General features: G+C 39.0%; 2 protein-coding genes across 3 annotated transcripts in view; both read left to right on the forward strand.

The window, feature by feature from the left end:
- Nucleotides 1-2,357: 2,357 nt before the first annotated feature.
- LOC120336150 (uncharacterized) lies at nt 2,358-16,427 on the forward strand. 2 transcript variants are annotated; one of them, XM_039403758.2, is made up of 16 exons: nt 2,358-2,834; nt 5,562-5,739; nt 6,312-6,459; nt 6,954-7,075; nt 7,341-7,579; nt 7,933-8,211; nt 8,860-9,008; nt 9,234-9,451; nt 9,859-9,944; nt 10,270-10,415; nt 12,835-12,979; nt 13,441-13,533; nt 13,838-14,077; nt 14,484-14,582; nt 15,288-15,521; nt 15,949-16,427. In XM_039403758.2, exons 1-16 carry the CDS (start codon nt 2,777-2,779, stop codon nt 16,251-16,253), a joined length of 2,739 nt encoding a protein of 912 aa, XP_039259692.2. In that variant the 5' UTR covers nt 2,358-2,776; the 3' UTR covers nt 16,254-16,427. The 2 variants fall into 2 exon arrangements, with proteins under 2 accessions (XP_039259692.2, XP_039259694.2); XM_039403760.2 differs by lacking the exon at nt 2,358-2,834 and having other exon boundaries at nt 5,573-5,735.
- Nucleotides 16,428-17,551: 1,124 nt separating this feature from the next.
- LOC120335684 (inhibitor of apoptosis protein-like) overlaps nt 17,552-27,939 on the forward strand; it is a 67,356-nt gene continuing 56,968 nt past the window's right edge. Inside the window, exons 1-8 of the mRNA XM_078118974.1 lie at nt 17,552-17,676; nt 18,513-18,599; nt 18,707-18,782; nt 18,859-18,942; nt 19,214-19,286; nt 19,621-19,735; nt 19,900-20,053; nt 20,731-20,902. Coding sequence (XP_077975100.1) covers nt 17,552-17,676; nt 18,513-18,599; nt 18,707-18,782; nt 18,859-18,942; nt 19,214-19,286; nt 19,621-19,735; nt 19,900-20,053; nt 20,731-20,902 — 886 coding nt within the window. The remainder of the gene's footprint in view (nt 17,677-18,512; nt 18,600-18,706; nt 18,783-18,858; nt 18,943-19,213; nt 19,287-19,620; nt 19,736-19,899; nt 20,054-20,730; nt 20,903-27,939) is intronic.

Here is a 27,939-nt window from a genome sequence, read left to right on the forward strand (position 1 = left end):
CCCTTCCCTCCCCCACAATTTTGAGGTGCTACGGCACATTCTGTAAATATATAGAGCAGAAAAGTAAAACGGGAAAAATTATTACGTCGTGAAAACTGTAAAAAGGGATAATATGATACTATTTCCAAGTGAATTATCGCAAGTTCAATCAAATATGGGGTCCATCCATATGTGTTTGAACCTGCGCTAATTCACTTGGATCTATTATTATATTGTCCCTTTTTACAGTTTTTACGACGTGATAATTTTTTTTCTGCTATATATATTTACGGTAGTGTGCTATCCATATCATGCCCTGATGAAGTTTTTCTGAATAGAAATTCGAAACGTCGGCAAATTACATACTTTTGCTATACACCGGTTGTGCTTTATTTATCTTCGACATGAATATACCTGGTGGCAATCATGCGCCACTGCTGCACAGATTAACATTTAATACTGGATCTTCGCTCATATTCCGAACCCTTATTCCCAATCGTTATGTATGTCTATCCAGCTGTAGCGTTTAAACGGCTGGATCACCTTTAATGAAATTACACGTCACCCTAGTATTATGGGTTTCACCCAAGGATTAATGTTCCATTTCCATGGCAGCAGTGAGAAAAAGCGTCGATCGTTGGGAATTTCCAAAATACAGTACTTATCATTTGTCGCTATTTTCTCGCAAACGAAGTCGAAAATTAAAACACCTGGAACGATTTCCTTCGCGGAGTAAAATGCTTTTTGCAACGAGGGAACTATTGTTTATAAACTGGGGAAACTTTGAGAATTTAGTTAAACATGTTTTGTTATTGGTCATTCACGCACGAATGTCGATGACAGCAAGTTTTGTTAGCAACCCTGACGCGGGCATCAACTATATGTGGATATCAATCCTGGGAGCCTACCGGCTTGTTATATTATTCAAATATTATTAAAAAAAAGGGATTAATTTCGGAATTAGCACGTATGTCGTCACTTGCTGATGTCCCATCTGTAATCTTATCAGTTTTAGTTGAGGACTCGAGGCTTTGCAAAAAGCAAACAAAAAATGAGGTACTTCACACCTTAGTTTCGGAAATGACTCCAGATAAGCACCAGTTGTTGAATACATTTGCCATGTTTGAAGAACTGAAATCTTTATCTATTCACTTTTTACCTCGAACAAGACTAGTACAAGCATGGGACGTGGTGCATGGATCTGGGACCCAAGAAATATATAATTTTTATACACACCAAATTGTTATAAACATTGGCCATTCAAAATGGGATATTTAGGTATTTGACTTGAGCAGTCATATCAATTTTCCCCAGATAAGAGCCACAATTTATTAAATATAATACAATCTATTCGCATTTTCGATAACAACGTAATTTTTTTTATCCGATCGGTCTCTTCAATCGAACCATTCACGACTCATGTTTACTTGTGGGCCATGGTACAGGCTTCACTAAATTTTCTAAACGTCTTTCACCCCAAACAACGCCACAGGTAGGTCTATTGAATATAATGGCGGGAAAATGGGCGCTCCGGAAAGTTGTGTATCAATATGGAGATAACTAATCTTGTTCGCCTTATTTACATCAAGTTGTGTAAAGTGATGAAAGACTATGGGCAGGGGGTATATTCACTTGACTAACACAGACAGTCCCCGAACCCGCAGTGAGACTACAATAAGGAAAATCGGAATAAAATTACGGCCTAACTCTAACCAGGTGCACATACTACGGGAGTATCGGGAAATTGAGCTGAGGCTATTTATATCTAATTTGCGACAACAAATTTTTTTTATTCACTATGAACATTTAAAATCAGGGACCTTTACTGACTGATATGGTAGTCAAACAGCATATTCAATAGCAACATACACTTCAGATAAGCAGCCACAAATCAATAAATATAATGGTGTGATACGAAATATAAATCGTTATTTTCTAATTGGACTTCCGACAGGAGCATAATTTATAATTCTATCGGTGTTCCAAACCGAACATTCTACCACACCAATTGTTGACGTGTGTGCCCCACATCTGTATTATTAATTATTTAAATCGGTCTCTCAAACCGAAATATCTTCAACTCTAATTGTTTACGTACAAACCCATCTGTATTAAAGCAGCGATCCAACCGTATTCGACCGGGAATAAAATTTACGAGCGACACACCAATTTTTCTTTACTTTAGACAATATTTACCTTGCTCATTCGTTAAACACTAAACTACTTATTACTCGACGACTTCTCGTGAGCTGTCGGTATCGAAATACTGTTTGTCCTGGACTTTAAATGCGTGACCTGAGCGAAAGATGCCATGGTATAGCGTTAGGCGTTTAAACAGTGACGAGTTATTTTCCGTAGCATATTGCATGGCAGTTAAGGTAGTTCATCTGTTATTTCAATTTTGTGTCCAAATGGATAGTTTCATGGTATACGCGAATTGGCATTGATTACAACTCTGTTGCGGGAGCAAATTATTATACATTTAAAATAGAAATTTCGCTTGCATTTTAGTTTGAATTTCAGTAAACTAAATTTTACAAACTTCCGTCATCAGGAAACGGTATTAAGGAATTTACAGCTTTGTCAGTTTTAGCCTGGTACAGAGAGGATTATATTAAGAGTTAAAACGCAGCATGTAAAAACGGAATTCTTAAAAAGCTTTGAAATGTTTTATTGTGGTGAAATCACGCATCAAACACTTGCAAATATTTTCTGTGATTTCTGTTTAAACAGTTAGTGTTATGTGAATTCGGAGTTACTAAGTCTGACAGGCGACAGTTACGTATATGGGTCCGTGATGGAAGACATACGTCCAATAAATTACCACATCCGAGATTGGGCAATTGTTTTCTCAGGTAAGAACGTTTTATTTTTATGTAATATTCTCTAGGTCGAGTGAATCGATGTTATATAATTCAGGTAGTTTATAGAATTACTAAAATAACCAGGGTTCGTTCACAAGAAATGAAATTTGGATCTTTTGTACCAAACCACCGCCACTAATGAAAAAATGTGGGATTTGGGAATATCATCCACGCCACATTTTTAAATATCAAATTAGTAATACAGTTTGGGTTAGAAATAATTCAAAAATTTGAATTTCCATCGCAACATGTATTCGTAACCCAAACCCTAACTGAATAATAACTGTTTTTTTATTTTTTATATTAAGCATTGGCAGGGGTATTTTTAAAGGGGGGTTATAAATAGGATCTATAACTTTATATTACTAAGCACTACAACCTGAGCTGCGTGGTCGGGAAAAAAATCTGAGTCCGAAAACGTAATGCTCTTATTCATTTATTTTGAAAGAGCTGCCGACTTTTAGAAGTATTATCGTCTCATAGCCCAATATTGTCAAAAAAGCGAAAAGAAATCTGAGAAATGATGACATCGTACCAATAAAAAATCCACATTTCCGATTCTTTGAACCTGGTCACAATCCATGAAAACGATTAAATCTGGATAAAACACTGCAATTGTGCGGGTAATGTTTATGTGGTTTACCTCGGTCTCTAATACTGCTCATTGAATGATTCCTATTGAACAGGAATGATTGAACTTATGTCAGTAAGTCAGTTGTTCATTTTATCACATTTTGAAAGTACACTTTGTACAAACATAATGGTTGGCTTATGCAACCCCCTGTCGTACAGGTCATGCTCAAATGGGTCAGAGATTTCAAACGCATATTATATGGGCGATTGAAAGTTCAACTTTTATTTAAAAAGGCTAATTTAACTTATTACTTCGTTTCATACAATATAAAAAAACACACCAAATTTCGACATCAGTGCTTAGTGGCCGAATAAGCAGAATTCGCTATACCTGCGTCAGGACAATTCATTTACTGTCTGAGAAATTATGATTAAACCGGCCAGAAATAAGTCTCTGACAAATGATCAATTATTATTCGAAGTTAACACACATAAAAGTATTCTGATCACAATATAATGATGATACTAAAAGCCCACAACCCAAGATTTCACTACGTGAACTAGAGCAAATACACACCCACATAATAACCACTCTATTAAGCCTCAATAAATACATTTCCCATGTATTTATGTTTACGAGCATTTATTTTACGATGTTTTTGAGGAAATCTCCGTCATATAAATCAATTGGATTTCTTGCCTAGTTATGACAGGTATAATAGTGCCTACACGCCGTGACGATAGGAGTTATTCATTCGTTATTTTTGAAAAAGATATTATCTAATTTAAAATGATTATTAGAATTGAGTGATTGATTTTTACACACATTCGAGCCGATGGATAAAGCCTAACCCAACGTTTCACATTCGGGGAGATATTCCACCCCCCCCCCCCCCATTTTGTTATTTTTGGGGAGAGATACAGCAATAATATTTTGTGTTCTTGGTAGCTTCACTAACACTTTTTAGTTATTGGTCACTAAGTGGACCTATGGATCGTTTTGTTATCATGTTGTTGTTATTATTCATCTTCTTGCTACTTTATGAAAAAATCCCTTTCCCATTCACCAATAGACCAATTGCTTTGAAATTTTCAGTTGTTAAAGATTTTCTTTCCGCTAGAAGGCTAATTTTTTTTTGTTTTTTCGCTAATTTTTAATTATTGAAACACGTTTTTATGATATCGTGCCTTCCATGTTTTTATGACATCGTGACACCTGGTACAAAGGCTAATAATTAATCCTTTGAATATTAAACAAATAACGGAAACAGAGTTTTATACATAGTGAAAGAGAGATGAAAAAAATAGGCAAAAGGGGGAATATATCAAAAATGGTTGGGAAGCACTGGTCTAATAAAAGTAGGCCTCATTTTTTTGAATTCCTGTGAGGGGCAAATATTTCGCTTTTCAAGAATAAATCGTTATCTGGGCGTATTTCTATAATCGTAGCCAAGTTCATTTCTACCGTATAGTGCAAATTAGCATAGAAAGTTCATAGAAAAGTAAATTGAACACACAGTTTTTCTGGGGAAGGGGAGCCACTGGGAAACGAAAGATGGTTCTCAGGCATCGTAACCCAAGGTTACGGTATCTACTTAAAATCTACAATGTCGGGAATTTAGAGTTTTCATTTCAGTTATTTTGCTATATTTGCCGATTATCGTGTTATTGAATTTGATTCCGTCAGCTGTACGATATATCAGAATTGGCAGATAAATTGATAATCCAGATGACATATTTTTTAAATTTAATAAATACTTACATACTCAATTTTATTAGCCAAATATTTCAAAATTAGTGAATGACATGATCATTTTATCATCACAGCGTGTAGTCCCTTCAGCCACAACCTGATAAAAAAATTGAATTGATTTATACGATGGAGCTTTTCTCACTAACATCGTAAACATCAATATTTACATGTAAACACATGTTGTATTTATTACGAATTTGAGCGAACAGACTAAGTAGTGAGTAGTTAAGCGAAGTCAGGTTTATTTAAATTGAAACGCAAATATGGTTATCAAGAAGCGTTCGAAATATATAAGATCGGGAAAATTGTAGCTTTATTTCATATTTCGAAATCCTTTTGGCATCTTCCTACAATGATAAATCACAATTTTAAACTTTTTGCATTATTTTCAGTTATTGTCTGCTCTATGGTTGCCTCACAGAATGTTCAATGCAACAACAATCAAACTATCGAGAGAAGACAAATTTGTGACGGTATAATAGATTGCGAAGACGGTAGTGACGAAATCTATTCAGGGACCGGATTCAAATGTATTGTTGCCCGGGAGGGAAGCGAAAAGAAACGGAGTAGGTGTGGCATTAAAATATGTTTTTGTAGTTTCGTTTTGCTCCAAATATGGCAATTAGCGACAACCCGTTGACTATACTTAGTACATCTAATCTCGGAAGTCTGGAAATGTTCTGTCAACTAAATTAGATACGATTTAAAAATTTATGAGTTAATAATAATTATATACATGAAAAATTGAATCTGACTCAAAGATTATACGGTGATGTGAAGAAAACTGTAAGAACTTTTACGAGGCGTATTACTTTTTTCATTGACTAGAGACAAGACGTTATCATGAAGACGAATATTGGGATTTATTCCCAATGAGACAGATTGTAAGATGGCCTACTCATAAAAAACACGGCTTGTCCTCCGAATGCCAGCCCAGGTCGGGATCGGGTATTTTTTATCAGTTCATTTTATTAGATGTACGAGATCTACCCGCGCGAACCGTCATGTCGCCATGATGAATCCAGTATTCGCCATAATTATCTCTCGCAGGATTCGAACCTGGTGCTCAATATAAAACAGAAATAGGCAGTTGTCGCTCAAGAAAAAAAATACTGCGCTAATTCCTAATTTTTGAAATGCAGGAGATGCGTTCTACCTCAATCAATGGTACATGATGACGTAATAGACTGTGCTGACGGATCAGACAAGTGTTCCAATTCAAGACATGAGGTCACACCATCGCTCTGTTTTCGTTGCTTGGATGGAAGCATGGTTATATCTAGAACGCAGGTATGCCAGTTCATTTATTTTGTTACGGAAATAGCGCGTGACAAATTTAGTTTCGCGCCGCATTTTGTGGAACTCGAGTTCAAGGTTGAGCTGGTTTCTCAGGACAAGACCAATATTCTGTCGGGAGTTTTGGATATTGGGCAAACTATGAATTGTCGTGAACGTTCACATTGCACCCCATTAGAATTCATATGGAAAATGCATTGCATAACAGCAATCGCGATGAAAATTTTATGTGATGTTTCGCTACGAAAAGTTCCCTAAATAAGCAGCCGCTACCGAGATATTTTTTCCAAGTAATCCAAAAATATTATGCGCTATTGACACCAAGTCTTTGAACGTTATGAAAGCTTTAGAATCCCTTTCTCGAAATAATAGTTGAAGTGCTTTGGGCGGTGAAATAGCGACACCGGGTGGTATAATCGCAAAGGAAAAATAAAATAGGAATAACCGTAAATTACCCGCTATTATATAACTACTTTTTGTCGTTGCAGGTCTGTGATGGTATCATAGATTGTCCCGACTTATCAGACGAATGCATATGTGTGAAGCGTAATTCAAGGAAACGAAGATCAGCTGCGAAGTTGTTGAGAAATCCCATATGCGATCAAATGAGGTATTGGTGGTTTAGAGTTGAAATGATTTGAACAATTGGAAATTGATAAGCATATGATTTTGAATTTTTTTTATATAAAATTTGCGAAAAAACCGGCGTTTTTAATTGGTCCATGTTTTATTAAAACTAAGAGGCGATACTATAAGCACTCTGGTGGCATATGGCTATAGACCTCGTACTATAGTAGCACCGATTAGACCTGATGTTTATTTAATTTGACTAAGTTTGTTCATATGTTAAATATATTAACCAATTTTATTCACAGGTACTCCGAGTCTTTGAGGCACACAACTGACGAAACTGAGGCCAGTACCTGTCGCATAGGAGAAATCTTGTGCAACAGTCACAGATCCAAAGAAAAACGCAATTCGACTAAACATGACGTCATTGGCGATGACGTCCCATATTACTGTCTGAAACTTCGCCAAGTATGTGACGGAATAATAGATTGCCCATTCGGAGATGACGAGGAATATTGCCCTCGGAGCGATTATTTTTGCAATGGTGAGTTACTATTCAATAGATTTGTTGACAAGTTACAATATTTCTCGTAGTAAAAAATGCACCTTAAATTGTAAATTAGACAGAAAACAGGGTTAGGGCACAAAAATCATATGACACAAAACCGTGATTCAAATGCCATAATAATGCTATTAAAAAGATTATGAAATAACTTTGATAACATGTCGAATTGTGGAATGTCATTTATTTGTAGTTTCAGCCAAATAAGTTGTGGAGGATTTTGTTCATAGTCTGCCCTTCGAGTATTGAAAAAATATATATTTTTAAATTCCCTATTTTTTACGTGTTTTTGTAGCGGCGATTCCAGAATAAACTAGGATCATCATTTTTAACAGGACACAATCTCATTGGAACATTTTGCGACGGAAAAGTAGATTGTCCGAACTTCGATGACGAGTGCTCACCAGATTGTTGGTTACGTCATGATTTCTGTGATGACGTTACAAATTCCCATGACAACGGCACGTTTCTACAATGCAACGAAGCAACAACGAATGATACTGAAAAAACCGAGTTGGTATCCGGTGATAAAGTATGCAATGGCGTCAGTGATTGCGTCACAACCGGAAATGACGAAGCCAAATGTTCAACTTCAACACATTTTTATTGTTTAGGTAAATACTGTTTTTTAATTTTCTCTATATAATTATGTTTTTCGGCCGTTATGTTATAACCGATGATCGCTCAACACCTTTACGTGGTAAATTTAATTACAATATTGGACACGTTAGTGGACATACCGATCGTTTCACTATTATGTTGTTGTTGTTCTTTGACACTTATTGGACACCTAGTGGAAAACCTAAAAAGTCGCTTTTCACTTTGATTACTGGACCAATTGCTCTGAAATTTTCAGTGGTAAAGGATAAAGGATTTTTCTTTAGATGGCTTTTACTTTCATTCATTTTAATTATTCCTGATAGCACTGTGGGATTCGTTTTTTTGACACGTATTGGATTGGTTTTTATGATGGCACTCTTCTTCTTGTTCTTTTGATCACATCATTGATGCTCATCGAACGTCGGTAGTGTGTAACAAAATTTCTGCTTTGCTAAGCGTAGGTACCGGTAGCGTCAAGGGTACGGCAAGGACTGCTTCGCTGAGGTACGGTAAGGACGGCTTCGCTCCGATTAACGTGTCCATATATTTGAGCATTGCTCTCTTGTAGTTTCGAAAATTACACTTTCACAACAAGTTCACAAGTTCACTTTCACAAGTTGGCAAATACACTAATTTCTACTATTCCAATTTTTGTATTACAGGAAAATCTCCACTGTTCATTAACTGGACGCACCGGTTCAATGGCGCTCGTGATTGCGACAGCGGAAGTGACGAATGCGGAAGAATGATAATGACGACAAGCGGAAGTTTCATGATGCACAGAGATGCTTTAATTAGAAGCCCATTCCTGGTATGTGAAATTTATATACTTTTTTTTCCAAATAAATCTACTAAGTTTGCTTGTGGTGTAGATATCTGCAAATTGGATTACACAATTGTCTAGAGAGAAGCTCAGAATATTTTAATTTTCAAAAACACATTTAAATTTGGATTTATTCGAATTTCGTTCCAGCTTAATCAATATCAACAAATTGCTAAAAAGTTTCCGATGTCTTATTCAATATTATTGTTTTAGATAGCAGCGATGTGGGTTATGGGATTTCTTGCCTTGTTCGGAAACGCAGTGGTTATCTGGCAGACACTGGCCGAACTACTCAAAGACTGGGATGTCGGCAAGCTAGGAAAATTAGCAAAATGCAACAGAATATTCGTGGCAAATCTTGCAGCTTCTGATTTTCTGATGGGAATTTACTTGCTGATTATTGGAATCCAGTCGTTTGTTAGTAATGGCAAGTAAGCTTAAAAATATATTATTTCAAAACGCATGAAAAACAAGTAGCCTAAACTTACAAGTTTACCTAAAGATGAACTGAAAATACTCTTTATCAGAGTATTCTACACGGTCAATTCAAACAAAAAAATAAAATTTGCGTAAACAATCTATCATAATGACGTAGACGTAGATACTAAAAATGGAGTGTTCGGACACGCACTATTATCCCCAAACAAAGCCAGCCAGTCATAACTACGTGTGTGAGGATTGAATATACCAAATTACCGCCCAATGAACGGAAAGTCAACCAACTACGGTTGGCAATATGCGCACCACGTACATATGCCTTGATACTAAGCAATATACTGAGAATTACAGCAAATTAAGATTAAGTTTTCCATTTGAGCATTTTCCTTTTTTCTTTCAGATACTGCGTTACAGACCGAGCATGGAGATCCAGTTCTACATGTGTCACTCTGGGTTTTATTAATAAATTGTCAAGTCAAACATCAGGTTTTTTATTCGTTTATGTGATTAATTTGCGAAAAAATTAAGTAACGGTTTGAGTTTTTAGGACAAGTAAAAACAGATTCACATACAGTATTTAGTTTAGTATTCTTATACAGTTTAATGTTAAATTAGTGGCATATCGCCATTGTAATTTTTTTAGTGGACCTCAGAAAACGCGTAAAATTGAAACACCTGGGAAATGCTGGCTTGCCCTTATTTATATAAAACGAGGAAATCTTATTAGTCTTCGAATGCTCAAACGAGAACTTCATTCTGTGATATATTTCGACCTGAATGACGCTCGGCTGTCATTTTAATTTTGTTTTAGTTCTCATCCTTGTCCAGATGACGTCTTACAGATTATATGGAACTTTGAACCCGTTCAAGGTTGAAAGTTCAAAGGTCGTTCATAGTTCAGTGATCACATGCATTGCGACGTGGATAGTTTCAATAATTGTGGCTACAATACCGTTGGTAAGATTCAGATTAACTGGTTAACCTCTTGATCTCTCACCCTGCTGGCCGGTTTACCGGCCAGTTTATTGCGTGAAAATCAATCAACTTTATTCCCTCATATCTCAAGAACCATGATAGATATTTAAGTAAGTCTTATACTGTATGAAAGCTGGCCATTAGAACTATCTACACCTCAAATATTGCTGCTATATTTTCCAATTATCTGAGGATAATTGGCAAAAAAAGAGTGTGTAAAATTATTTAATGAAACAAAAATTAAATATCAAAAATTGACTATTTTCTGCCTAAAAAACCTAATATACAATCGACAATATTTCTAGAGAATTTAAATAGCTTTTTAAAGATGTATCCAAAACGATTTTATGATGAGCCATTCAAATTTCATGGCCAAATATGTTTGATTTTCTGTAAATTTAACAGCGACGCTGCGTCAAAATGACGTTCTCATTGAAGCGAGGCTACGTGTCGTCACGCACAACTTTACGTATATTACGGAAATCCAACAAAGCGTGACGATATCCGCAATAACGTTAGATCGAGATGTTATTATTTAAATGTTCGCAGAAAGTAATCCATTAACCCGATTCTACGCCTCCAAAATTCGCACTACGCTTTGACTGCCCGCTCAAGCCCCATCACGTTGTGGTTACGTATACGCAATATGAACAAGATTATGATTTTATCAGCAAATAACGAAACAATAAAGACCATGAAAAATGTATGTGCATAAAAGACTGCTTGCTAACATTTTTAAATTGAATATTGCACTTTGTTGTGCTCGGAACAATGAAGAACATGAAAATATTATGCAGATAAGAGTCGCCTAAATCCAATATTGCACTTTGTTGTGCCAGTCATACCAATGGTTGTTGGTTTCGTTACCTATGCATAGGTACTCTTTACAGTATTTGCATTTATATAGTGTTTTGCATCGTTTCGGAAGGTTTGTCTTTCGCAGCTGGATTGGCTTTTTTGACCATATTGTAAATTTTGCTGCATACGACGCATCTATTAATAGAACTGGCGTTCTGTGGTTTATATATGTCGTGTCGTACGTTTAGTTGCAGTCTTTTAATATCTGTTAAATCTTCTTGTGGTTGCACAAATTTGCATTTTTCCGTCAACATATTGCCTTTTCCAGCGAGATCTTCAAATAGTTGTTCTAGCCATTTATAATGCCTCATGCACTTTTGTAAGCGTGTCAACTGGTCGTTTTTATCAGTACCTCCCATGAATGAATTATAGGCTTTCACTGCTGCTGGGCATGTTATTTCGTGTGTTTCGTCGGTGCTTCAATCCATACGGGGTTAAAATCATATCGAAACTCGGCGACCGATGTCCCGCTGAGAACGTCTTCGTGAAAGTTATCTTGCGCATTTTGCCACGCAATACGTCCCGAACGTACGTATCAACATCTTTATGACGTTAGTCACGTGATCGGCTTTTGCGTAGCTGCGTAATCAGTGCGTCATGGCCGCTTATCGAAGTTGTTCACCCGCACACTGATACACAATTGAATATTTGAATATAAAATTGGTTATACGGCAGCCACAATAATAATTCGAATATCAACAAAAAGCTTATAAAGAACTCTTTATGAACATCAATTATTGGCAGTATATTTTGTACCGAAATAACAAAATTTGGAGCCATAATTCACTTACATGCTGAAAAATCACTGTTAGATTAGAGTCAATTTTATTAATTTTGACAAAATGTAATTCGAAATGGAAAATACATTCTGAATGCACGATAAAATTTCCTTTCGTTGAAATGCCACACAACGTGCTACCTATAATTGGTAAAAAGTTATAAGCGTGCCAAATAGCCAGTATTTAGACTTATTTTATTGTTCTACCAATACGGCGCCGCGAACCTTCAGGGTGAGCGAGTAACTTCGCTCAGAGCCGTCAGAGTTCAAAGAGTTAAGTAGAATCCGTGACATCAAAAAACAGATATCCCTTGCTAGTTTCAATTATACTTAATGAGATTTAAAGCTCTGAATATTTAAAGTATGATCAATTGCAAGTGTGTTCGTAATGGCTGATAATTTGTGCACATATGCAATGTGAGCGAATACATTGATAAACTGCAATTAAAAACTGTCTCTTGAAGGCGCGCGTTCTTACTTTTCAATATTTGGTTGGTCCACGCTCATTTTCGCTGATAAAACATATATTAAACAGACAGCGAACAGCAAAATCTAGTTGAAATTATGCACGATACAAAAACAAACAATTCAAATATTACCGCGTGAGCGATGTGGAGAAAAGTGCAATATAGGTGGCGCTAAAAAGTAGAATTGATAAATGATTCTTTTTATCATGATTTCCGTGAATTTCAAAAATCAAAAACGCGGAATGGCAGATAGTCAGATAAGTTGAACGGAATGATCTTGTTTGATTATTTTACGTAGATTGACACGTTTATGGACTACTTTACCGAAAGTTATTGGCTTCCCGTGACCTTCCTACCTTTTGATAAAGTCAGAGAAACCGGGCTGAGAGAAGCGGTTATCAGATTAAATACTGTTACGTATAATTCAACTGGAAAATTACAAGGTTTGAAATAACTCAACATATTATTACTTGCTATATAACTAGTTTACATAACTACAGCAGTTTGAGGGCAAGCAAACGAGAAATATACGCATGTAACAGCGGCTTTGGAAATTTCTCAACGACAGTTACTCACGTGCACTCTAGATTCTACTGTTCATTAATTTATATTTCATCCAATGACAATTATTTAGTTTTAATTTTTCCAACATACCATAATGAACTTTGGTGCCACCGTAGTATGTGCACCAAGATGGCATACAACCTGAACATAAAATATGTACCAAGTAAGGGTTAGCAGGTTGTGCGCCATCTTGGTGCACATACTGCGGGAGCGCCTAAACTTTTTCCTAAGAACATCAATACCAATACCATTGTACCGAAACGGCGCACAAGTTAGTTTCTTGTCAAATATCAAGCTTTTCTAACGATTTCGTGATATTGAACCTGACAATATTTTTCAGATTACTCATGGACCATAATGCTGAAATTTCTTAGAGATCTCGATATCGTCGGCATACACCCAGATTGGGAATTCAATAGAGTAATACCATTTGGTAAGTTATGGTTTGCAATGGTCCAAACGCAAAATGCATAGATCACAGGAGAGGCAATGAGCCAGGACATTCTTCAATACATGACGAAATTGCTTGGTTCGCCATATAACTGTTTTATCGAGCAAATGCGTATATGGATGATACTCTTGCTTTGAGCCTTGAATGTAATTCACTAATTGCGAGAGCATCCATCATCTAAATTTTGCGAATAGATAGTTACGACATGAGAGTTACGAGAAAATTTAGTAAATGATCATTTTTTTGTAATTATATTTATATCACTTAATCTCATTCAAAAATTTAGGTTTTTACAACTGGTACGCCGTTTGCATTCCAAACTTATATCCCAAGCCGGGAGACACAGCTTGGTTATTCGCCACATTAATTGTCATCTACAATTTCTGTGCATTTTGTTACATCACAATTGCGTACATTGTAATATACAAAACGTCGTCCAGACCGGCTGTTAGAAAGAGTGTTCGGAAGCGATCAAAACAGTGGAGAAGGGATAACAAAGCTATGCAGAAAAAGATATTTTTATTGGGTAAGTATAATTTAAACTAATCTCATAGATCAGTGTTCATCAACGCTTTCTCTCATGCCTGCAAGTGGGCCCTGAGGAAACGCCATGATTTACAAATTGAGAAGAGAGAAAATATAAGCTTCAGATTGAACCAATGTTTGAAAAGTAAACTTGACAAGCTGATAACAGACACAAGTATTAATTTGGTCATTGACGCTTTCACTGTGTTGTTTATATAGTTTTATTATCAAAAAACATCTTTTTGATGCCTGGAATATTTTATTAAAATTTTTGTGAGCTTAAGATTCCTTTTGGCGCTGAAAATGAGCCACAAAAGAATAAAGGATTAGAAAACCACTGGTATAGACGACACTGGTATATATAGAAATTACTAAACCATTGTCAAATTTTTGTTAATATCTTTCAGTTGCCACCGACGTTGCTTGCTGGTTGCCAATATGCTTGATGTCTATTTTGAAATTGGCTGGAAAGATATCCGTAAATAGAGATGCAGTTGACATAACAGGTATTGCTTATTACTTATCGATTTTAATCGGTAAGTATGTTGATAGGTATTTGTCTGTCTGTCTGTTTGTCTGTTAGATGCACACGATTTCTCACGAAAACGAGATTGAGTCTGCTCCAGACTTTGCATGTGCATTTATCTTATCTCGGACCAGAAGCCTATTGATTTTGGGCGAATTATATCGTATAATTAGCGAGTTATTAAATAATTAGTGATGGGACACAAGGTGTCACTATGGAGTAAAAGCGCTGTTTTGGGATCCTCTAACTTTCGATCGATAAGTCTTCGGTCTCTGACTGATATTTTCGTTTATTGATCGACGAAGAAATAATACAATAATCCGATAAATCGTATATTTCTAATAACAAAGACATTTGTTAGGCAAAAGTAAACATACTGTGATAGACACTAGAGCCAATTTTTTTGTGAATAAGCGGCGTGGTGAATGGAAATAGACTTGGGCAGATAAACAATAAAAAAAATTCAAATGTAAAAAAAAACTTTATATATAAAAAACGTACATAGGCCTATCTTAAGTATAAATGGGAGTCCTGCACGAATACCTCATTAATATGGTGAGCAACGTTTGGCTTAAAATATTTAGAACTAAAATTGAATTTTAGGTTGTTAATTTGTAAATGTACCCCCCAAACGCTTTAAATGGAAATATATTACTTTTAATTTTAAACTAAATTTTGATTCCAGGTGCGGTACTTTTACCGATCAACAGCGCAATCAACCCACTGATTTACTCAAGTGCGCTATGGCGAATCTTACAAGTTTTCAAAGAAAAGATATGTCCGCGTCCGAAGACGAGTCAATTCATGCATTTCCATAGCTTTCGCGAGAAGTCAGATTCCTTGTCGTCGGAAGTCAAAACTAACAATAGCGTCAAGAAAAAGAGAAATGTTAGATTTCTGCAACATGAGGATAGTACAGGTATTCTATACAACTATCTGCTAGAATATTTGGCCGTTTCAAAGCTTAGGATAGGAATTTCATAGTAATTCATAGTAGTTATTTGTTTATACAGATACAGGTATTTGAGGGTGGATGAAGCCGTAACCAACCAGCAATACATGAACCACCCTACAACAGCGAGGAATCCAGCAATCCGCTCGCACATAATTTACGTCATTTTGGGATTCGAACCTGCGCTGGGTTGCAATGACAGGTGTGTTTTAACGCTCAGCACTATCCATCAATCGACAAGATTCAATTTATAAGCAGTGGTTCTTTGGAATACACGTTGTTTTGGGTTTATTGGTCGCCAGAAAAATTTGCTGATTAACTCAATATTTATCATATTACGACTTCTTTCATCGATAACACATAAAAATATAAATAGAGGGCAATGCAATTTCAGACCTTTCGTACGAAGAAGAGATTCCTTCATGCTCGGGTTCGCCGCTTGAAGATACCGATCGTGAAATAGCGTTACGTAAAGATGAAAGCACTGAAACACCACTTATATTATCAGATACAAGGACTTACGAATCGATGTATAAAGTTGACAAAAACGCTTTATCACTAAGTGATAATGATACAATAAATGATTTACGCTACGACGAAATAGACATTGTGAGAAGACAATCGTCACGTAAATTTAGCGGGAAATTTTGGAACGATCCAGTAACTTCGTCGAGTTTTGATATGGAAACCTCATTATAGCATATATAATTGCTTTCGTAAAACATACAATTTATTTAAAATACTGTACAGTAATATACAAAATTTTTTTTTGAATACTATAACCTTTTTACGTAAATTTACAAATTTATAGAGCATTTTGTATGCAATATACACGGTATAATTTGTACAAACCATATATATCAATCTTTAAAACCTGACTGATGTGATGTACTGATGTGATGATGTGGCGCCGAATTTTCTCATATATTTGAAATAGGCCCGCGAAAAAATATCGCTAAAATATTTAGGCCAGATTCAGGTCCTCGGGTTTTTTTGACTCAGCGTTTTCTCATTGTAATTAGACCATTTTTATTCGTCTACGTAAGTATTTCGATTCATAGACGTATATTAGAAGGTTATTGTGTATTACGAAAAAAAACCCATCTGTTACAAAATTTCCGGAACTCTGTTTCGAGGTCATGATATTTGTTATCATTTTACGCCATCTCGTTGATTTACTACAAAACATTACCTTAATGCTAAGTGCCTAAGGTTACATCATGCCTTGAACTGTGTATAGCATGTTACACAACGTCGACGCAAAAATCCTAGAGAAAATATTTAAAAGTCAATGAATGTCCGGGTGACTCCCCGGAAATAATTTAATTGCTGCTGTACAAGTTGCCAGACTTTGTAAATTTAACGTATGAATATATATAATATTAAAAGATTACAGAGGCTTTATTATGCTATAATTTTACAACAATTACAAAAAGAGTTTTTATAAACCATCTCAATACAAAATCCTTATGAAACCCACTATCGCAGAGGACTCGGATAGCGCCATGATACATGCGATTGCAAAATTTGACAACCGACGAGTTCCTTCGAAACAATGAAAATGACGAACTGTGATAGCGCCATGATACATGCGATTGCAAAATTTGACAACCGACGAGTTCCTTCGAAACAATAAAAATGACGAACTGTGATAGCGCCATGATACATGCGATTGCAAAATTTGACAACCGACGAGTTCCTTCGAAACAATGAAAATGACGAACTGTCTCACCGTGGGACGCCAGTTCAGTAATGTTAGCTGCTCAGTTTCTTTCTCGAACAAAGTTAATGAACGGTTAAATTATGAAAAGGCAAACAAGTTCAGACAAATGGTGGTCCTTGAAATTGTGTGTCCTAGTAAAGTGGGGAAGATTCAGATTTTGCTCTTGTACAAGGTTCCGACCGTCGTCGGGTGCGGACGTGTCAGCTTGAAAAGACTAGTGAATGCTACGCGTTGTATGTTTCGGTATCTGTAATCTGTATCGCGCATTATCAACATGAACAAAGCCCATCCACTAGAATTAAAAAAGTTTATGGATAAAAGATTGGATTTAAAGTTGAATGGTGGACGATTTGTTACGGGTATATTGCGAGGTTTCGATCTTTTTATGAATCTAGTCGTGTATGATGGAACAGAGCGTAGAAAAGATGGGATCACTGCACCTGTTGGAATGGCTGAATGGTGGTCGTGCGTGGAAATTCGATATTAATGTTGGAAGCATTGGAACGGATACAATGATTTTAAAGTGAACCAACCGAAAACGACAAAAGAACCCAATACCCCAATCCATGATTCGTGCATAGACTGCTATGGAACATCCAATCCATTTACCAAGCTTGTTTTTTAGTAAAAAAAAATTTGTCACTGTGTTATTTTTGCAATATAATTGAAGTAGGCCCACAACATCACCATTTTTCGTCAGCGAGTGTTTTAATCCATATATCTGTATAGGAAAAGCACATACACGTCTCACATTTTAATTTGAATTTATAAGTTGTTGCCCGATGTTACATCGTGTTTTTGTTTTATTCTGTTTTTGGGGGACGGGCACGTACTTGTACGTATTTAACTTTTTTATTAAGTTATGCCCGTCCTCCAGGTCCTCTGTATTTTGTTTGTCCCTTTGTTGTTGTTTTGTGTTTTGTTTGTATCAGAGTGACCGAATAACATTGATTGATTGACCGTACCTACCGTACCGGTAGTACTCAATGTTTTCACACGCCTTCAGTTCAAACTTATAATATAGTTGGTACATACATACGAATCATTTCAAGTGTTGAACACGTGGTGCTGATTTTTTTGTGTGAGATCGCATTAGGGCTACGATACCTGGGGGAATAGTGAGAGAGCAAGTTCTGGATAATTTGCGTCCTTGTCTACAAGAACACTTTTGAATCGACTTGGAATATTGTTGCAAAAAAGTGAAGATTTCGGTTACAATCAATTTTTTTTTTAAGGGGATCCAGACAGATCCCTCCAGGAAACACAACACAGCCTGGCGATGACCAAGATTCAGGCCTGGAATGCAATGATATCAGTCAAAGGTAAATAATATCTAATAAGAAAGTATAATCTGAGTATGAGAATAAAATCATTTGTTAACTTTTTGTGAATGTCTTGTATCTCAAATTGCGAAAAAATACATTTTCAGTGGGTCTTATTCTGACACGGACCAATCAGACATAAGTGAAGTGAGCGCTGATTCTTTTTTATTCAGTGAAAGACAGGTAAAATGCATGAAATTGAGGAATTAAAATTGAAGGTTTTATTATTGTTCTAGCATTGGAATATTATTCTCTTTAGAGTTCTTCATTTCGAGGTGGACAGGAAATTCAAGGACGACAATTAAAAGCTAAAAGAAGCAAAGATGTTTATGATGGTCATCAGGTAACTATATTTCTGTTTAAAGTTTCCATTTGAGATGCAAGCTACAACATAGTTACGATCACTAACATTGATAAGGAATGGTTAACAATCATGATAAAAATTTTGCATAAAAAAGATAAGAGGAACATCCACTCAGAGTCTTGTCAAGTACATCGGTGTATCGTGTATATTTCCACATACTTGAATATTTTCAAAACTGGTTGTGCTGTTTTTAAGTTTTGAATTCGGTAATGACTAAAATTTAATTAAAAATTTTTTTTTATCTTACCAGGTTGTAAGAGAATATGATTACGGTGCTACCGCAACGAGCAAACATCAATATCATAAGAGATCAAAACTTTCAGGTATGATAAGTCTGAAACTTAATTTTCCTAATAAAGTAATTCTATGTTATAATACCCCTAATTTTAATAGCAAAAAGTTGTTCCAAGAAGTTATTACAAGAAATTTAATGATGTAAAATTTATGCTGCATTTTAATTTATGCGTATCACTGTATTTTGAAGTTGCCTTAATGGGGAAATATTTTTTGAAATGCTATAATATAAGAAAATTAGCTCAAGTCAGTCGAGTGACTTGATAAAAATTCCTGGTTAAATTTTGCAGTGATAAATTTCAACTCCATGGCATAGGTCTTTATAGAAATTATTCAATAGACTTCTACGCATTTGATTCTCAGGTCTTAAAACAAGCTTCAGCTCAATTTTTCTCCAGTATCCAAAAAAAATGGCTGATACTTCACCCAAACACAAGCTTCTACTCAACGGACTAGATTTGCGGAAAGAGAAAGACAGGTGAATTTGATAAGAGTTTCTATTGTTGTGCCATACTCCGCCAGACTCATCTAATAGTGTTAGATAAGTAATTAGTAAATTATTTTCAAGAGAGACCATTACGAGCAGTCCGAAACAATTTATATTTTCTTAGTGATCAAATTTGTGTATTCTCAAATTGACAGACTTAAATCCTTCAAAAAATGGCCTATAGATTCAGAAGTTACTCCGGCATCATTGTCTCGAAATGGATTCTTTTATCTCGGAGATATGGACAGAACGCAACGCTTTTCTTGTTGTGTAGTTCTGCGAGATTGGACAGCTGGGGATGACCCTGTGGTATGTTTAATTATTGCTGTTTAGTGAATCTCTGTAACTGGTGTAACCGGATGTAAACAAATCAACTCTACCACCTAGGTAGGACATGGTAGATAGAATAAATTCGAAAGTCTGGCATTTAACCCAATTTCCCAGTATTATAAAAATCCCTGGAGTAAAAGTCAATAAGACACATAACTAGTGAACTGACCTAACGACTGCCAGGATTTTTTTCTCTATTTTACAAACTGAAATTTTATCTCATCCTATTTCCCTAATAATATTGACATGACATTTAATGGATAGTTTTGAATCTCATAATTTTCCTTGTCTTGACAATGACATAAACTGGGTGGATTTTTGGGTACTCCTGAAGTATGTGTACCACGTTAGGGTACAATTTTATTCCGATTTTCCTTATTTTACGAGTTCGAGCCTGTATGTATTATTAGCCAAGTGAATATATTCCTGCCCATAGATTTCAGTCCCTTTACACAACTTGATGTTAAAGGGGCGAACAAAATTAGTTACCCTCATATTGGTACACAAACTTCTGGAGCGTCGATTTTTGTAATACAAATGAATATCGAAAACTGAAAAAAAAACATAAGAGCATTCCCACTATGGGCCCCAACTAGAATAACACAATTTATTAGAATATCATCTGTGAACAATTTATTATTCTGGTAAATTTTCAGATTAAACATCAAAACAAATGTCCAGACTGTAGAATGGTGCAACAAAAAGAAAGTCAAAACATACCTAAAGTAAAACCTCGGAATCCTGACATGGTGAATGAATATGACAGATTAAAAACTTTTGATCTATGGCCAAAGAGTATTGCAGTGACTCCTACTGAACTAGCCAACGCTGGATGGTCCGGCAAGGCGAGCACTGAAGGTGCGTCAGCATTTTATTGTCGGAGAACGTTGCGCTTTTAGCGTGAGTATTGGTAGTTTCGAGTATATCTACAGCTCGGGGGTAGAACGAGCATTTCCCAGACAACTGCCGGGCCGATCGGGCCAAAACTTTGCACGGGTGCGGGGACCGTTACCAAAACGACCCAGAAAATTTTACAGACCGATCGGGTCGGAGGAAGGGGGTCAAAACGGGGGTTGAAAATCGGGGCGCGGTCACCTGTCAATATGTCGATCAATCAAGTCGCTCAGTTTGAATTCGAGTCCGTTTCGCGGCGTTTCCGGGACGGGGGAGCGACGGTCCGAGCCCTGGCAATGTTTTCGGGTACTTTGGGCGGCGGGGGCTGGCCCCCCCGCCCTCTGCGGTGGTTAAACGTGTGCCAGACCCCGCCCACTCGAGTTTCGTTTGTTTTCGGCCGTTCGCAGGCTTTTGAACGGGTTTTCGATCAAAGTGTCACTTATTTCTCGAAGAGGATACTTAAACGAAAGTATTGTCGCCGTCGAACAGGGAATTACCCCTCTCGGTCGCACGCCAGGGTCTTCGAAAGTTTTGCGTGTGAAAACACCACAAACGTTAGGATAGAATAGATCGATGGGTATATAAACGAAAAGCGCTTTGCGCGCAATCATTTTTGTTTTTTGTCACTTTGCGATTTTGGAAGTATACTGTGAGTCGGGCGTAAAACGAGCATTTCCCAGACAACTGCCGGGCCGATCGGGCCGAAACTTTGCACGGGTGCAGGGACCTTTACCAAAACGACCCAGAAAATTTTTCAGAGCGATCGCGTTCTGGGAAAGGGGTCAAAACGGGCTTTTAGTGGCCCGAATCGGTTATTGGCCAATCGAGCTGTCAGTCAAGGCGTGTTCGAAGCCTCGCCCATTCGGCGATGGGAGATGAAAGTGTATATGTGAGTCGGGCGTAGAACGAGCATTTCCCAGACAACTGCCGGGCCGATCGGGCTGAAAATTTGCACGGGTGCGGGGATCTTTACCAAAACGACCCAGAAAATTTTTCAGAGCGATCGCGTTTGTGGAAAGGGGTCAAAACGGGCTTTTAGTGGCCCGAATCGGTTATTGGCCAATCGAGCTGTCAGTCATGGCGTGTTTAAAGCCTCGCCCATTCGGCGATGGTAGAAGAAAGTATATACTGTGAGTGGGCGTAAAACGAGCATTTCCCAGACAACTGCCGGGCCGATCGGGCCGAAACTTTGCACGGGTGCAGGGACCTTTTCCAAAACGACCGAGAAAATTTTTCAGATCGATCGGAACGCAGGAAGGGGATTAAAACGGGGGTTTTGTGGGACGGAGAGAGGTTGCAAGTTAATCAGGCCGTCAATCAAGTCACACACCACAAACGGTGGGATAAAAGTATATTGCTATTATATAAACGAAAAAGAAATATAGTCATAGTGAAGAGGTCGGAGGTGGGTACCTCTGAAGAGCGTCAACCGCGATGACGAGGCAGGTAGTCAGGCAACAGCAAGTACTTCGCGCATGAGGTTTTTTATTTCGTGAAATTTTGCGCGTCGAGCGTTAGTGGTACAATTCTGAGGTATACTGTGAGTCGGGCGTAGAACGAGCATTTTCCAGGCAACTGCCGGGTCGATCGGGCCGAAACTTTGCACGGGTGCAGGGACCTTTACCATATCGACCCAGAAAATTATTCAGAGCGATCGCGTTTAGGAAAAGGGTTCAAAACGGGCTTTTAGTGGCCCGAATCGGTTATTGGCCAATCGAGCTGTCAGTCATGGCGTGTTTAAAGCCTCGCCCATTCGGCGATGGTAGAAGAAAGTATATACTGTGAGTGGGCGTAAAACGAGCATTTCCCAGACAACTGCCGGGCCGATCGGGCTGAAACTTTGCACGGTTGCGGGGACCTTTACCAAAACGACCCCGAAAATTTTTCAAATTGATCGCATCGTAGGAAGAGGGTCAAAACAGGGGTTTTGTGGGACGGAGAGAGGTTGCAAGTTAATCAGGCCGTCAATCAAGTCACACACCACAAACGGTGGGATAAAAGTATATTGCTATTATATAAACGAAAAAGAAATATACTCATAGTGAAGAGGTCGGAGGTGGGTACCTCTGAAGAGCGTCAACCGAGATGACGAGGCAGGTTGTCAGGCAACAGCAAGTACTTCGTGCATAAGGTTTTTATTTCGTGAAATTTTGCGCGTCGAGCGTTAGTGGTACAATTCTGAGGTATACTGTGAGTCGGGCGTAGAACGAGCATTTTCCAGGCAACTGCCGGGTCGATCGGGCCGAAACTTTGCACGGGTGCAGGGACCTTTACCATATCGACCCAGAAAATTTTTCAGAGCGATCGCGGGCTTCAAAACGGGCTTTTAGTGGCCCGAATCGGTTATTGGCCAATCGAGCTGTCAGTCATGGCGTGTTTAAAGCCTCGCCCATTCGGCGATGGTAGATGAAAGTACATACTGTGATTCGGGCGTAGAACGAGCATTTCCCAGACAACCGCCGGGCCGATCGGGCTGAAACTTTGCACATGTGCAGGGACTTTTACCAAAACGAACCAGAAAATTATTCAGATCGATCGGAACGCAGGAAAGGGATTAAAACGGGGGTTTTGTGGTACGGAGAGAGGTTGCAAGGTAATCAAGCCGTCAATCAATCCACACACCACAAACGTTAGGTTAGAATAAATCGCTAGTATATAAACCAAAAGAAACAATGTTGCTATTGAGCAACTCGGAAGTGGGTACCTCCAAATTATGTGAGTTGGCGCACATGGACGGGGGACCCTACGCCGGACGAATCTCCGCCATTCGTCCGGCGTGACGACGTGCCACTCGAAATAACCACCTCGACAGCACTACTTAGTAAACAACAATTTCAAACAGACATCCCCTTTTCCCTCGCGGGTAGCGCAGCGACCTCTTCTGGATGTTGTAGCACCCTGTTGTCAAACAGACGCGCCGTGAGGCGCGAATAGGTGATAGATTTCGGTGCACGTGTAACGTGCTATGTGGTTGGGAAGTGACTTGCGAAAGTCGGGGTAAATAAGGCTAATAGAGAAAACCGCAAGTCCTAGAGACACGCCCGAGGTGTCTGAAGAGAGCTGACGGTCCCCCCATGAGCAGAGAAATTTTTCAGAACGATCCCGCCACGGGAAGGGCCCGAAAAACGGCCCGAAAGACCGAAAGTGCCTTTCTCTTTCACTACGTTGGTCACATGACGTTCCATATAAGGTAATCCTTTGATTTCTTGCCGTTTCCCGGGGTTTCCGGGCCGCGCGAGGCGACAGGGACCTTGCTAAAATTATTTCGAATATTTTCGAGGCGGGGGGGTTTCCCCTCCCCGCCCCAGATAACAAGAAAGGGATTTCTTAGTTTTTAAAATCTGGCAACACGGTTTCGGCAGTCTGGTCTGTGTCGTTATCGGAAATAAGGGTTCCCATGTAGGCAGAGGGCTCATACTTGGAAAACGTGTATAACTAAACTAATTAACCACTCAAAAAAAATCTGAGACGGATCCGGCCACCTTGTGGTCAAATATTGAAATCGCTAAATTTCGGCTTCTGCGATAGATGGAGTCTTCAAAGTCGGTCAGTGGAAAGCTTCTGTCTTACTCTTTCTTAGTTTGGAGACTCTACCGCACCCGTGCTCCCACTAGTGGTCAAATCGCAAAAATCTATATCTCGAGTTCTGCGATAGATAGAGTCTTCAAACTCGGTCAGTGAAAAGCTGTGGTGGTACTCTTTCTTTGTTTGAAGTATCTGCCGCACACGTGCTCCCACTAGTGGTCAAATCGCAAAAATCTGTATCTCGAGTTCTGTAGTTAGTAGAACCTGTAAACCAGGCCGACACGTTGTACTAAAGACACTAATTCTTTATTTCATGAACTAGGGTCTTCAACACGCCCCCTAGTGGTAAAACGCCTGTGGATCGATTAAACTTGGTAAACATTTCAAATTTGGGGGCGTGCGCCGATCGAATTTCCGCTATTCGATCGGCGCGACTTACGGCGGTGATAGACACGCGAGTGCTACGTTTTTAAAAAAGCGTCGAGCGTTATAAATGTGCGCTTTAGCGCTTTTCCCTCTCGTTGGGAGGCCGAAGGCCGCACCTTTGACCACCACTGGATGTTGCAGCACGGTTGTCAAACCGACCGCGCCGTGAGGCGCGAATAGGTAATAGTTTTCGGTGCACGTATAACGTGCGAAGTGTGGTTGGGTTGTGAAGTGCAAAAGTCGGGGTCAACAAGCCTAATAGAGAAAACCGCAAGTCCTACAGGGTCGCCCGAGGTGTCTAAAGAGAGCTGATGGTCCCCCCATTACTGAGAAAATTTTTCAGAACGATCCCGCCACGGGAAGGGCCCGAAAAACGGCCCGAAAGCCAAAAAGTGCCTTTCTCCTTCAATGCGTAGGTCACATGACGTTCCATATAAGGTAATCCTTTGATTTCTTGCAGTTTCCCGGGGTTTCCGGGCCGCGCGAGGCGAGAGGGACTTCGCTAAAATTATTTTGAATATTTTCAAGGCGGGGGGGTTTCCCCTCCCCGCCCCAAATAACGAGAAAGGGATTTCTTAGTTTTTTAAAACCTGGCAACACCGTTTCGGCAGTCTGGTCTGAGTCGTTATCGGAAATAGGGGTTCCCGTGTAGGCAGAGGGCTCATACTTGGAAAACGTGTATACCTAAACTAATTAACCCCTCAAAAAAAATTTGGGACGGATCCGGCCACCTTGTGGTCAAATATTGAAATCGCTAAATTACGGCTTCTGCAATAGATAGAGGCTTCAAAGTCAGTCATTGAGAAGCTCTAGTGTTACTCTTTCTTAGTTTGGGGACCCAACCGCACCCGAGCTCCCACTAGTGGTCAAATCGCGAAAATCTATATCTCGAGTTCTGCGATAGATAGAGTGTTCAAACTCGGTCAGTGGAAAGCTTAGGTGGTACTCTTTCTTAGTTTGAAGTCTCTACCGCACACGTGCTCCCACTAGTGGTCAAATCGCAAAAATCTTTATCTCGAGTTCTGTAGTTAGTAGAACCTGTAAACCTGGCCGACACGTTGTACTAACGACCCTAATTCTTTATTTCATGAATTAGAGTCCTCCACACGCCCCCTAGTGGTGAAACGCCTACAGATCGATTAAACTTGGTAAACAATTCAAATTTGGGGGGCGTGCGCCGATCGAATTTCCGCTATTCGATCGGCGCGACTTACGGCGGTAATAGACACGCGAGTGCTACGTTTTTAAAAAAGCGTCGAGCGTTATAAATGTGCGCTTTAGCGCTTTTCCCCCTCGTTGGGAGGCCGAAGGCCGCACCTTTGACCACCACTGGATGTTCTCCCGCCCACGTCCCGTGATATGGTGGCGATAGCCACAACAAAAAACAAAAGCCAGCGGCCAGAGATATTAATGGAAGGTCTATTACACGAAGCGTTTCATCAGGGTATGTTACGGAGAACCGCAAGTCCTAGAGACAAGCGGGTGGTGTCAAAAGATAGCTGAGGGTCCCAATATACCAAAGAAAATTTTTCAGAAAAATCGGGCCAGAGGAAGTGGGCCAAATCGAGATTTTAGTGGCCCAAAAGTAAGGATGTGCGACATTGCCATTTCTAGGCTGTCAATCAGGTCACGCAAGAGTGATTTTGGGGTTTAGAAGCCGTTTAGCTGCGTTTCCGGGCCGGCTAACGGTTTGCCCGGGTATTGGGAATTTTTCCAAACATGTTTGGGGGTGGGGGAAGTGCCCCCACCCCCCCAGTGACGAGAAAACGTGTAGAAAGCCACGCCCACTTAGGTAATATGGTTTTTGGGCGATTAGGAGCACTTGGAATCGGTTTTTGGGCAAAGTGATGCATATTTATCGAAGGGACTAATTAATAGAATATATTACCACCCCAACTTTGGGGATTCCCCTACCCCGTAACGGTCCAGTGACTTCGGAACGTTGCGTTTGAGAATTGAGATATTGAGAAAAAAAAATACATAGGTAGGTTGAGAAAGTTTAGTTTAATCCTTTTTTCAAGGATTTTTTTTGCTCCCGTGCCTACGTCACGGTCTAGTGATTTTGGCCTTTTGCCGGCTTATGAAAGGTTTTATCGAGAATCTAAAGGCATGGGCATGATCAGAAAAATTATTCCAATCACGTATCAGCAAAATTTTTTTTCTAGTATGCTTCAGTCACGGTCCAGTGATTTTAGGCCATTTCTCGAGAACGGTAATAGATAGGGGTCTCGTATTTGGGTTATAGAAGGTAGTTGGAGTGTAGTTTATGCCTATAAAATTTCGTCACGGTCGAGTGATCACGGACCTTAAAATCGATGAAAACAGACTAAAATTGAGAAACTAAAAATCGACATTGCGACAAACTATCTAATTAGCATAACAACCCTAATACTTTTTTGTCGCACTGTCGAAAATTCAACAACTAAAAATCGACATTGCGACAAACTATATAATTTGCATAACAACCCTAATCTGGTATGAAAAATTGACATTGCAACATTCTTGGACGGAAATTTCGACATTGCTACAAAATTGTCGCAATGTCGATATTTCAATCAGGAAAGTTAGAATTTTCGACAATGCGACCTATTTTGGTATTAACCGTCCATACGAAGAAAACTGACTATGTCAGGGGGCGCCAATGGCGTCGGTCGGATCACGCCGCGATCCGTCCGACGCAACGGATGGCGGCCCGAGCGTCGTAGACACAACCGGCATGGTCCCAACCGACCGTTTGTGCGCCCGCGGCCCCTCTCGTCGTGTGCCGCAGGCAGACGTTTTTTCCTGGATGATATCCGCCGTCTTTTCCCTCGCAACGGTAGTTGCAACAGAAACCAGAAGCCAGCGGCCAGGAAGATTAGGTGTTAGTAGATCCGCACGGTCAATTAGGGTATGTTAGAGAGAACCGCAAGTCGCAGAGACAAGCCGGAGGTGTCAAAAGACGGGGAACGGGGGCAAACTAATGAAGAAAATTTTTCAGAACGATCGGGCCACGGAAAGGGCCCTAAAAACGGGCCGAA

This window comes from Styela clava, chromosome 2 (assembly GCF_964204865.1).
Source record: "Styela clava chromosome 2, kaStyClav1.hap1.2, whole genome shotgun sequence".
Lineage (NCBI taxonomy): Eukaryota > Metazoa > Chordata > Ascidiacea > Stolidobranchia > Styelidae > Styela > Styela clava.

Coding starts and splice junctions, on each gene's coding strand:
- LOC120336150 (XM_039403758.2), top strand. CDS start 2,777: ATGGAAGACATACGTCCAATAAATTACCACATCCGAGATTGGGCAATT. Junction 7,076..7,340: donor CCCATATGCGATCAAATGAG/GTATTGGTGGTT, acceptor TTTTATTCACAG/GTACTCCGAGTCTTTGAGGC. Junction 12,980..13,440: donor TTCAACTGGAAAATTACAAG/GTTTGAAATAAC, acceptor AATATTTTTCAG/ATTACTCATGGACCATAATG.